General features: G+C 37.4%; 1 protein-coding gene across 5 annotated transcripts in view; it reads left to right on the forward strand.

The window, feature by feature from the left end:
- Nucleotides 1–13,537, forward strand: part of LOC103021983 (1-phosphatidylinositol 4,5-bisphosphate phosphodiesterase beta-1) — a 174,060-nt gene that overhangs the window by 80,592 nt on the left and 79,931 nt on the right. For all 5 annotated transcript variants that reach the window (XR_007440429.1, XM_022686767.2, XM_022686776.2 and 2 more), the window contains exons 4-7: nt 3,658–3,798; nt 4,824–4,903; nt 10,624–10,677; nt 11,391–11,466. Coding sequence is in view for 4 of the 5 variants with exons in the window: in XM_022686767.2 (XP_022542488.2) it covers nt 3,658–3,798; nt 4,824–4,903; nt 10,624–10,677; nt 11,391–11,466 (351 nt within the window). In the remaining variant the exon portion in view is untranslated. The remainder of the gene's footprint in view (nt 1–3,657; nt 3,799–4,823; nt 4,904–10,623; nt 10,678–11,390; nt 11,467–13,537) is intronic.

The following is a 13,537-nucleotide window of genomic DNA, read 5'->3' on the forward strand; positions in this document are numbered from 1 at the left end:
CAGTAACACAATTCATGCCAAACTAATCAATTTAAAGACATAAAAAATGTTTTAGACACATTAACTGACCTTTACAATACACAACCATTCCATTTTTAATCGACCAATAGAAATGCTTCAATATTATTATTTTTAAAGAACATACATTTAAAGTGTATTATTTTGTTAGCACTGCACTGTAGGATAGTAAATGCTACTTCAGGCTACATGTTACAGGATACATATGGCATTCCTACATGTCTTCTTGGTGGTAGCTAATCAGAATGAACATGTCAGTAAGATCATGCATCTTTAATATTAATTGCCAACCTTAATTATTTGAGAAGACATGACAGAGCTGCCGAAAAAAACATATCATATTGGTTAATTAGCTAAGTGTGTGTTTGCATTAAGTGAAAGATATGCCTGTGTGAATAAACATATTTGAAAGCATTATTAAAAGAAGATAACTGGTTCCACATTGGCTTCTTATTTAAAAATGTAACGTCAGAATCATTCATGAGGACCAGTTTTTCTTGAGTGACGGTTTGGTGTTATGAATCATTAACAGTGCATGCAAATGAAGGAAGAGGGCAATAATGCCAGTAATCCTCATATCTGTGTGAGCAAACATTACTACAGTGCTGTGTCATCTCCTCAGGCTGTTTCACAGAACACACACTTACACACTTGCACGTTCACACTGACACTAACTCTGAACTCTGAAAAAAAATAAACAGGGGCCCTGCCAAGCTCTGTGCCCCTATTCCCACAGCAACAGGGTTTCAGTGGGCTTCAGCATGCCCCACTACACTAATTAAATCCTGCCCCTATAGTCAGAGCAAGCTTTCGGACATACTTTTTCCCCCTAACAAGTTCCCTACTATGAACAATGCAGAAACCAAAGAGGAGCCCCTAACATTTCACTCTCACCTAATGACCACCACCATATATTGTATTTATATTTTAGCTCATAACTTGTGTTCTCAAACAGCATGCAAGCAACTGTAATATAATATTTTTTTCCCAGATACAGCTATGGAAAAAAATTAAGAGACCACTTCAGTTGAGTTGAGTTCAGAAATCGATATTTGGTGGAATAACCCTGGTTTTTAATCATAGTTTTCATGCATCATGGCATGTTCTCCTCCACCAGTCTTGCACACTGCTTTTGGATAACTTTATGTCACTCCTGGTGCAAAAATTCAAGCAGTTCAGCTTGGTTTGATGGCTTGTGATCATCCACCTTCCTCTTGATTATATTCCAGAGGTTTTCAATTTGGTAAAATTAAAGAAACTCATCATTTTTAAGTGGTCTCTTATTTTTTTCCAGAGCTTTATGATCAGGTTTAACATTTAAGTAGTATTCTAAATGTCACTTTAAATATTTTTTAGTGGTACTGAACTCATCTAACACATACCAAAGATCTGCTACACACAAGTGTCTTCATGTATTTCCTCTTTTACCGCACAGTCAGACACAGATCAATTGGATGAAATTGCATGAATTGTATGAAATGTTAATTCTGATAAATAAGCAGAGCCCTCATAGCCTTCAGCTCTCAGCAGCTCCACACTGAGTGACACTTTCTCCAGCTATTTTTCAGCTATTAGCCTTCTGACACTTCTTTGTATTTTCCGCGCAGGATTATGCATGATAAGCACGATTATGTGCCGAGGCACATCATTTCATGGGAGGCACTCATTCCCTTTCTCTCTGACAAATTGCCTGTGATTTTTCAGCCTGAGATGGATGGCACTCTTGCCTTTTAGAGCGCAGTCATTTTGCGAGATTGATCGCCATTTAAATCAGCAGTTTTGGCTTTATTGATTAGGCCTGAAACAGCGCATGTGTCCGGCTCATTTTTATTGTCTGTCATGCGGCCCTGATCAGAGGCTGAGAGTTTGCAGCAGTGCTCCTCTGGGAAGGTTCCTAGCATGCAAATGGAGGCACTGGAGGTCTGAATTAAAAGCCCTGCAATGAAACATCAGCGGGTTCACTGCAGACCCCTGAACTACTCCCGGCGACATTATAACATTATAAGTGGGCTTTACAGCTTAGAATCGGCTTAGGAGTCACACTGAGATCAGAGTGGACCTATCTGGAGGTTAAGGAGAAACATTTCCCCTCAAACCGAGGAGTGTTAAATCTCATTAACGAAAGGCAAACCGAGAGACCCCGAGGAGGTTAAGAAAGAAAAGAGTAAAAAAAAGGCCCACCTCCTGCAGAAAGTTCAGCATGCTAATAGAACGGAGAGCCTCGAAGCCAGAGTCTGATGTGATTGGGTGGCTGAGGACATGTAGGGGACATTTATCACTGTGACACAGCACAGTGACTGTCTTTGTTTGATTGGGTAAATTAGTGGGAGCTAATTTGCTTCCTCCGCACAATCCTTTGCAGGGTATTTCTTGTTGTGTTAATTAGGCTGAAAGAACTGTTTGGTATGCCACATGGATGTCGGTCCAAGGTGAAAGGGAAAAGAGCGTAATCATTGCTATGCACCGCCTGTACTAGAAAGAGAATGAATATTTTTATGACTATCAGAGTGTGATGTTTGAGAATACTTTCAATGCCCTGTCTAATTGAGCAGAGAATCATAAAAATTAAATCCAAGCTAATCACAGCTTCATTTCACATGCAGATGTTTAGTTTGAATTCAGGTCTGAAATATCCCAATTTCAGATTCATTATTTCAAACACATTATTCTAACTGCCTTACTCTTATTAAAAATCTGAGAAAGCAGCATTTGTGTTTATTACGTTTAAGTATTTCTAAATTTGGCCTTGTGTCTAAAGGATGGACCAAGTCAAAAGACATTTGTCCTGTAGTTGTAAATGATTCATCACCTGGTCATATGACAAAGCAGGACATGCCTGGATTCATTACTATCCACACTTTCCACACTTCCACAGCTTTATAAATATTACACGAACCTTAAAGCAGCCGCTCTTAAGATTTATGCTTTGAAATTGAAAGAAGTAGTATTCCTAAATATTCTAATTGAAATACATCAGTGTGTTTCTGCTACAATCCCTGCAAAGCCAGATATATTAAAGGAGAACATAGATTAGCCCACCGCCGCTCTCCCACAGCTTTCCGAGATCCTGTCATTTTGTGCAGTTTGTCCAAACAGAGTACAATGGGTTTTAATAGGAGATATTCTTGCCCCTGCAAATAAATGGCTTTTTACACTGTTATCCAGGCTTAAAGTAGCTCCACACCTTCTTGGTAGAATCTTGAGAGCTCTGACATTTAAAACGAGACATTAATAACTTTAAAAGTGCATAAGGAGCTTATTAAAAAACACTTTTTACATCCCGTAGCGTAACCTAAACTTCGGGCGCCGCCATATTAACCTATGGACTGTCACTTTAAACTGAATTGTATATACAGTAAATACACTTGAAATACAAGTAAATAAAGTAATATCCAGTTAAATTCTTAAGATTTAATGTTAATCAATTGTCGTAAATTGTCGGAAATGTCAGTTACAGGTTACTGACTGTGTTACAAAACAAACTGTCCTGATTACCAGCAAACTTACAGCATTTCCATCTTTTTTAGATGTGTTTGTAGTGTTAAACTACAAAATTTAAAGTTAATGTCATCTGTATGTGTATTAGAACAATGTGTATATAGAGTGTCTGCACATCTAATGTGGATGCTGTTGTTTCAGGATGCTAAAGTGCGTGAGCAGCTGGGTGTGGCCACTCTGGTGGGGAAGATGGAGAACAGGATCCTGACAGTGGTGACTGGTCCAGACATGGTTAACATCACCTACCTAAATTTCATGGCCTTTCAGGATGAGGTGGCCAAGGTAATTATCCAAGTTATAAAAATATTTCCTTTTAAACCCATGTGTTAATTAGCAGTGCTGACCCTTAGTAAGTGTTGGCAGAAACTGATGAATGAACGTTATTACATTCGCAATAATTGGGGAAACGAAAATTGTTAAAAAATAAAGTAATTAGCGAAAGAATCGGTGAAGGTCACCCAAGTCATGATTCAGGAGCCCTGCGTAACAAGAGACTTTTGCTCTCCATAAAACACAGTGGTAGAGAGAAGTAATGTATTAAAAAAAACACTGCAAATCTGCAAATAACAGCTAATTATAGTAAAATCCAACGTTTTAACTTTAAAATCAACACTTTTAGTGTTAAAATAACACTATAGTTATATTTGAACACTAAAACTGTTTATTTACTCTAGCAGATTTACTTTGTATACTTCTTAATAATGCAATATTAATGCAATAGTATTAATCAGTCTACTATAATTAAAACTAAAGTGATTTATTGTGTTTCCACTGTACAGTACCAGTCAAAAGTTTCAATGTTTTTCACCTACATTGTAAATTATTACTAAAGTTAACAGACTATGAAGAAACACCTTAAAGTACCTTAAAGTGTTAAACAAACCAAAATACTCTAAACTGTTGCTCTCAAACACATTAAAAGGGCAGTAAATAATGAATTAAGTAATTATCTCTTGAGAAGTTCAGCTGTTAACTGAAAGCCTGAATTCCAGGTGACTCTACCTCATAAAGCTCATAAAGCCTGTTTTGAAGAATATAAAACAGATTTTGGTTTGTTTAACACTTGTTTATTGAATAATTTCATAGTTTTTCTTCATAGTCTGAATGACTTTAGTATTAATCTACAATGCAGATTTGTTTAAATAATGAAAAACACTGAATTTAAGATGTGTCCAAACACATCTTAAATTGGTACAGTATATTTTTAGCAGATGTTTTTTTTTTCTAAAATAAGTGTAATTATATTATAAGATGACTATTTACTGCATGTTATTTATTTTTATGTCTGGTATTTGCTATGTTTCTAGGAGTGGGCTGAAGAGCTTTTTAAGTTGGCCTCAAACCTCCTGGCTCAAAACATGTCCCGGGAGTCCTGTTTAGAAAAAGTGTGAGTACGCTCTGTATTTCCTGTCCCTCCTGTTTCTTTTTACCATTTTAACATCAATCTGCTGTAACAGTCCCTCTGAAATGTGGAGTCTGAATGGATCTAAGAGTTTGGATGCATCTTCCATTCCCTTCTGTGCCGTTTCACAGCCCCTGTGGAACTGTACTCCCTCATAATAATAAAAATGCCATACAGCATACCTGTCAAGTCTCCCGTTTTGGCCGGGAAACTACCGTATTTTACTCCTCGTTCCCGCCGTCCTCCCGTATTAGTACTTTCCCGTAAATTTCCCGTATTATATTGAAATTTTAAAAACTTTATTATTAAGGATACGGGGCACTGACCGCGGTGTGCCTCTAAACCAATCGTGGTGCCGGTTCAAGGAGAAAGTCCCGCCTTTCAGAAGAAACAGCCAATCAGCGGAGCGCAGAGGAGGGTCAGTGTGGGAAAGACCCAAACTGAACTGATCAGGGGTGGAGTGATCAAAAGAAAGAAGTATCAATTAAAGATTAGTAATTGTGTAGGCCCCTTAGGACTAATTTTTGCTGTCCTTTTAGTAAAACCTCATAATACTATTTTTAGGTCACCAACAGTCATTTTGCAGAATTTGTGCACCCTTTGTTCAATTTAAAGGGTTTTTAATTTGGCTGTATTAAAAGAATGACATATGTAGGAATGTCCACAACATTTCAGTGTCAACAGAGATAGACCTATCAGATTCTGATAATCTAATTGTAGTCTGTAAGTGGTTCACATGTGGTTATTTTAGATTTTTTGTAAACCTGTCTTAAAATGTAAGGGATACTGAACCTCGGTTGGGCTGGTGGGACGGCTTTAAGCGGACGGATGAAAATATCCCTTATTTTTAAATCCAAAACTTGACAGGTATGCCATACAGTGGTAGCTCCCATATTGAGCAATAAAACTTCATAAATCAATACTTGGCCCACAGAAATAAAGATTGACTGTTAGGACTATATATTCAACTAGTGGCCCCAAAGCAAGTGGTGTTTTAAACTCTGCATTTAATCAATGCCAAACTGAAAGCACTTCAGGCAGGGTGTTAATGTCACACTGTTCTTTTTATGGTTGGGCGGTTGTACTGAATAGAGAGGTACAGAGAAAGTTTTGATTTTGTGTTTGTTTCTTTATTTTCTTCTGCATTTATAACACACATATATAACCATAGAGCTTAAACTCTTATATGAACACACACAACAACATACAGTAACTTTAGCAATAGTTTTGTTGTGCAATTGACTTTTTATTGCCATTTTAGATGAGTATGAACTGCTGTGTTCATTTGTAGCTTCAAGCTGTTCTTGTGGTCTGACAACATGAGGTCCAAAGAAGGGTATAAAGAAAGTTGGACAGGTGATAGAAAACGTAAATAATCAAAGTAAATTAACAATTAAAAAAATATAATAGGCCTACTACACCTGACAGTTAACAGATGAGTTTGAGTTAAATCTGGTTTGCTTAGGCTGGAAAAGTAGGCTTAGGCTGGTAAACTTCTGGGGTATTGCTATCTTGGCAGTGGAAAACACAGGTACGTCACTGACCGATTTAATCCCTGACAACTGTCACCCATCAGACGTCAATATGCGCTCCTTTACAGAATGAACAAACAGGTCAGTGTCCTCTGCTGAGATGCACCAAAATGATGCGCCAAGCACACCTGACTCTTAAAGGGAATGCAAGTGAAACACTGATTGGTTGAATTTACTTTACGCCCAAAACATACCCACGATTAATTAAGGGCGTTTTCACACCAGCACTATTTGGTCCGGTTAAAACATAACTCTAGTTGGTTTGTACCCTTAGTGTGGTTCAATTAAGCAGGTGTAAAAACAGTAATCAGAGTCAAAAGAACCAGATCGAGATCTGATAGAGGAGGTGGTCTCAGTCTGCTCCCAAACAAACTCTGGAGCAGTTTGCTTGTGGTGAAAACGTGATCCGGTCTCGATCTGACCCAGCTATCAAATTCTGCTTTTATTTAAGCTAAACAGCGGATGAGGCACAGTTTAATCTGATATATTAGCCAGATAATGCTAATTACCACAGCTATAAACAAACACTGTTTCTGCTGCTCCATGCTGTTTACATGCGCAGTCTGTGCTGATGTGCGACTCCATTACATTTACTTTATTACATGTACATCTGCACTGCACGTCCTATAGAAAACTCTTAACACTCTGTGTTAAGGCAGCTTCACACAGACAGCTCTGAACATAGTGTGCTTACGTGGTTTACTGGTGCATATTTTGGTGAATTACTATGAGCCTTTTGCATGTTTTAAGCCATGTCACGTCCTCATGATATTAAAGACACATCAACGCGCCCTGAATTCAGCTGCACGGTGCACAGTTGATGGCTCTCCAAAACAGATCATTAAAATGGGGCCCATTGTCTGCATGATGGTCCATCGGACAAATGATCAGTGACATTAAACACACACAATTCTGACAATGAAGATTTTTTTCCTTCTTGGATGAAATTAGAAAATTCTTAAATGGCAAGTTAAGCACCTCAGCTCAAAGGCTAAAAACTCTCAGAATAAATAGAAAGAAGAAAACAGAACTGACTACCGAGCAAAATGTTACTGCAAAAGATGCCCAGTGTCTTGAGAATTTTATACAACACAGAATTCAGAATATCATTAGTTGCAAAAGGTTATGCAGAGTATCTGACATTCCTTTGAGGATTCCTTAGGGTAGGCAGTTTTTATTTATAGAATGGTTCTTTGCCATGATAAATTGTGTTGTATAAGGTAGGTTTAGGAGGAGGAAGATGCCTGAACCTCCTACTTCCAGTCCAACACCCTATAAATACCTTACACTTTGCTTACATATCATGACGAGCTTCGCAAACCCTCCACCGCTCCATCTCCTCCCTGGAGACTGGCTTCCTACCACAAACAGAAGCTGTCCCAATCTAGTGCATCGCCCAAAGTTCTCTCCCCTCTAGTCATGGCATGTTCTGAACTAGCAAATGGTCCTTTGAAGAACCTTTTGAAAAATGGTTCTATGTACAGTACCAGTCAAAATTTTGGACACACCCCTTCTCATTTAATGTTTTTTTCTACATTGTATAATAATATTGAAGACATCACAACACACTTGCAATTCTAAAGTAACCACAACAGTGTTAAACACACTTACCTCTGGATGGCGAAAAAACTAGAGCTGTGGTTAAGGGCTAATGCTAATGCTGCTTCAGCAGTGCTAGCCGGGGTTACAGGTCGAAAACACTCACCTCTGAACGGCCAAAAAGCTGGATAACTTCACTGAAACTTCTGTATAAAGCTGTACTTCAGCAGAGTGGCTTTACTGCTCCTTATAACCTGACTGGTAAAATTCATACATACGGTGCACCTGATTATAAGGCACACTTTTGTGAAAGGATTTGATTGTGTCTTGCAGTAAATTTTGCTCCTTCAACAACCCTCTATTATGGAAGGCAGTGGATATAAGTTAGCTAGGTTAGCTAACGAGTTCCTTATTCAGTTCACTATAAAGTAAATGTTACAATAGTGAATAGTATTTATTTTAAAACAATAGATACAAACTTATGGAATCTGATGCAATAATACTATCAAACTAATGTTAAAAATATTTTAATTAATGATTCAAATACATAAAAGGAATAAGATGAGGATTGTAATATTATGTTTTAGCTATATGATTCTCCCCAAGATGAATACACTTTTATACACTATTATAGAACATATTACTATGATGCACATTATCACTAAGACTCAACAAATACAAATAAACTGCATCTTTTTCCTTCTCTCAGTAGAAAGTTCTGTCTCCTAGGGTTTTACTGTTTTTTGTGTATTCGTGTATTTTTGTGTATTTAGTTCTGTATAATACTGTAAATTTAATATACACTGATCAAGCATAACTCTTGAAAGTGGGTGTGGCAGAATAAGTGAATACAGTCATTGTGTTTTACCAACTAACTGTTTTTTAAAGTTTGTTTTAAAATATATAAAATAGATAAAATTATATGAAATCTGATGCTATAATACTTGCAAACTAATGTTGGAAACCTTTTAAATTAATGATAAAAAAGTAAATTACATGAAAGTAATAAGATATTATTTTTAAGCTATAAGATTCTCCCCAGTATGATTATAAGCAAATTAAAATGTGCTTTAATGACCTTCTGGGGGAGAAAACAGTTGTAAATGAGCTCTGACTGTAGCACCCCATTGTGTCTCTTTGAAACCGAAGTATTAGCATACAGAGGCAGCTAATTAGCTGAAAGCTAATGTGTCAGTTTGTTGGAGTACTGATACTGAAATATAACAGTGTGTTTTTTTGCAGCGTATTCTGCAAGTGCTGCGTCTTTGATCGACTTTTGCTTGACTTTGCCGGAGTTGCTCCCGCTGTCCTTTGCTTGACTCTAATCAAAGGAAAATGCTCAGAAGCACGTAATCATCTATTTAGCTGTTCTCATGCTATTAAATGTGTTTTAGGGGAGAGACGGGGTGGCTGGAAAGTAACTGGGGTCTGGGCAGCAGCTGCATGGTGACAGCAGCAGTTCAGTTGTCCTTGCGCCACAGAGCAGATTTGTCTGGTCACGCAGTGGGTGGTCATCAGTTGTAAACCCGATGCCCCAACGGTTAACCATTACCAACGACTTTGCCCTTAGATGACGTCACCCCTGTGAGGGCAGCTGCATAATGGACATTAATTATTTGTGAAAGGCCACTTATCACTGAGTGCGCGGTATGATGATAATGATGGCATAAAGTTGCATGCAGGCTATTTTTAGAAAGGGTCGCATATCTACCTCCTCACGCTCTGATGGCAATGCAAAACATCCTGGGATTGTGGAGCAATGCATGAAATGTAAATACGGACAAACACACACCCACACGCCTCCAAAGACACTCACACACACAGAGGCTATAATTAGAGACACATTGGGACAGTTGAGCACTACCACATATGCAAAAAAAATTGACAGAGGGCCCATTGATACTGAGCAAATGATGCTTTCGCTTTATTACTATCAGAGCATGCACAGTATTACAATGATGGACAGTATCACTAAATGCATTTAGAACAAACAAACAAAAAAAATGCACTTTTTCTGCCACCACTACTGCTGCTGTCTGCATATATAAGTGTGTATTTTAATATGTCTTTTTCTTTTTTTTACGGTAGAGAATTCTGTTTCCCAGGGCTTTCCTGTTTTTTCTTGTTTATTCTCTATATTTAGTTCTGTATGCTGTTGTAAAATTGGATATACTCTCATCAAGCACAACATTATGACCACACGCATTAATCCTCTGCATTGCTGCTGGAGTTTTTAAACAACTCAGTGTTCGTCTGGAATCTGGATCCCTGTGGACGGGGCCTGAGGGTCTAGAAGTAGACAGTAATTGAGCACAGAGTTTAAGAACTCCAGCAGCACTGCTGTGTCTGATCCACCACCCAAAAAAGAACAGGCCGAAAAGAGCATTATAAAGTATGCAGAAAAACAGATCATATAGAAATACAGAGTGCTCCTATGTGCTCTGTGGAGCTGAGAAATCTATAATTGGTGTAGAAACAAAGATGGTCATAATGTTATACACATTTGTCCTGACACTTAGAATAATGAACTAATGAATCTATGTAAAAAAATTTACTACATATATATAAAGTGGGATGTATTCACCAATAAATGAATGGAATCTAAAAGGATGTTTTTTATTAATTCCATCACAGCTATGCTAGACTGCTGCTGCAGCTCAACCCTGAGGGATGTATTCCTGTGAAAAAGTGAGTAATAGACCAGCTGCTTAATCACTCAGCCATGAATAACACACACTTACTGTACAATAGCTCCATCTAATCATAATGAATTAAGTCTGTTTTGTTTAAATACAGAACAAAAATGTGGAAATGATGAAAGCAATGCAATTAAACTTTGTTATGAGTATTTAAAAAAAAAAGCAAAGAAGGGAATAATCTAAAATACATGAACACGTACAAGAACCAACAAACTAACACTGAAAACACAGGGGCTTAAATACACATGGAGGGAACAGGAAACAGGAAACACCTGGGGACAGGTAATGAGGGGGAGGAGCTACAAATGAACACAGGTGGGAGCACTGAAGACATGGGCGAAGACAAGGAGAACACAGAGATTGCTATGTGATTATGGCTAGGTAAATAAACAAAAAGGAGGGCAGGAAAAACACAGAGACAGACAGGAGAAACACAGAGCAGGACCAGAACGTGACATTTAAAATGGTATTTAAAATTTACTGCATAATTTAAATACATTTGCTAAATATTTAGTGCTGTATATCTGTGAAATTAAATGTTTATATGTAAAAGAAAACATTTAATTCAAACAGAAATTATGTAAGCATGTCCTGTAAATAATGTAAACCCAGTGCTTTAATCTTTTCTTCAGTGTAGTATCATGGGTGCTCTGCATCAGATGTTTGCTAGGTCTTTAATATTTGTTATCTGTTCTGTTCTAGTATCTTCCGGGCGTTTTCAGCAGACAGGAAGCGGGTCGAAACTGCTTTAGAGAACTGCAGCCTTCCATCTGGACGAGTAAGCTCTGCTTCATGTCTGTCACTCCACTCGTTTTTTTTTTTTTTTGTCGCAGCTTGTTTACTTCTATTGTGGTTCAACAGTTGCTGAGGTACAAAGTTCATTTCTGAAAAACATGGCTTATAATGAGGAGTACCAAACGGCACTGTAAGCATATTGACTGTAGAATGAAAAGATAACATTTCAGACATATTTTTCATGATTTAATTCTAAATTCAATATTAAACTCAGAGCAGACCAGACATGAACCTCATGACACTGTTTAGAAGCGTAGTGTGATCCTATTTTAAAAATCACGGGTATGATGGATCATCTTGTAAGGGACTAAAATAGCACCTTTTCAAAAAATATTATGAGAACAGAGTGTATAAAAACAGGCAATTGTCCCTGGAACATATTGTTCACTGACAGTCAATTTAAAGTCACAAGATAAGAGAGACCACAAATAAACCAATAACTTTTCTCCTTCATTGTTTTGAATCAAGGTAATAAAAAATTCAATCAAAGTACATGACTACCAGGTTGCTGCTGACCTACTTGTTAAGATATACTTTTTTCATTTAAAAAGTACATATAAAAAAATTCATATAAGAAAAAAAATGAACTGCTTGTGACAACATAAAGACATTTTCTTATTATGTTTAAAGGACAACCCACTTTTATAGTGTAGGATTCCTCGGACATTTTAAGGCTCACTGGAAAAACCTACGCAACAAGCACACACCCACACACACTCATTCACAAAATAGAGCCGGGTCTGTCCATAATTACATAATTAGCAGCAGGCACGGGCAGTGTATTGCCGTATTAGAGGCCAACTGGGATTTCTTCTTGTTGTTGCACTGCGTAATTAATTGGAGCTAAATGTTGGTGATGCTAATCCCTTAAATCTGCCTTTACCCCTGATTCACTGACCTCTAGAGAAAATGATGTCTATGTGCTGTCTTAAAACGCTAGGCAGATGAAACGTATTGATAATGGCTCAGTATTTCAGCCATGATGTGAAACTAGGCTTTAGTTTACCTTCTCTTAAGACTGTAAAGCATACCTGTCAAGTTTTAGATTTAAAAATAAGGGATATTTTACTCTGTCCGCTTAAAGCCCTCCCACCAGCCCAACGAAGGTAAGGTATCCCTTACATTTTAAGACAGGTTTACAAAAAATCTACAATAACGACATGTGAACCACTTATACACTACAAATAGATTATCAGAATCTGAAATGTTGTGGACATTCCTGCATATGTCATTCCTTTAATACAGCCAAATTAAAAACCCCTTTCTATATATTTTTTAAAAAGTTAAGATTTCATGTCTTTTTGGTATAAATGCACTCTTTTATATGATATATTTTTTATTTATTTAATGGATTTAAAATTGAACAAAGGGTGCACAAATTCTGCAAAATGAATCTTTTGATCACTCCACCCCTGATCAGTTTAGTTAATTTCGGTCCTCGCCACATTTCTAGTTAAACTGAGTCACAAGCTGTAATTTTCTTATTTTAAAATGTTTAATCTGTGTGTTTTATTTCGGAGACGAGTATTTTTAAGCAGCTATCAGAAAAATCTCATCACAGTTTACATGATTAGCCTACCGTTACCTTTCTTTTAGAAAAATCGCTGCATATCCAGATATTTTTTAACGTCAGTTGCTCCGACTAGCTGCCTGAACTCACAGCGACGGGGGGCTTCCCCACCCTCCTTTGCAAGCTGATTGGCTGTTTCTCCTGAAAGGCGTGACTTTCTCCTTGAACCGCCTCCACGATTGGTTAAGAGACACAGAGCGGTCAGTGCCCTGTCTCCTCAATAATATATATATTTTTAATTGTAATATAATACGGGAAATTTACGGGAAAATACTAATACGGGAGGACGGCGAGAAAGAGGAGTAAAATACGGTAGTTTCCCGGCCAAAACGGGAGACTTGACAGGTATGCTGTAAAGTTTATTTGTGTGATTGTAATTATGATACCGTTTACAGCTCTGGGAAAAAAAAATAAGAAAACACTTCAGTTTCTGAATCAGTTTCTGATTTTGCTATTTATAGGTATATGTTTGAGTAAAATTAGC

This window comes from Astyanax mexicanus, chromosome 1, assembly GCF_023375975.1.
Source record: "Astyanax mexicanus isolate ESR-SI-001 chromosome 1, AstMex3_surface, whole genome shotgun sequence".
Taxonomy (NCBI): Eukaryota; Metazoa; Chordata; class Actinopteri; order Characiformes; family Acestrorhamphidae; genus Astyanax; species Astyanax mexicanus.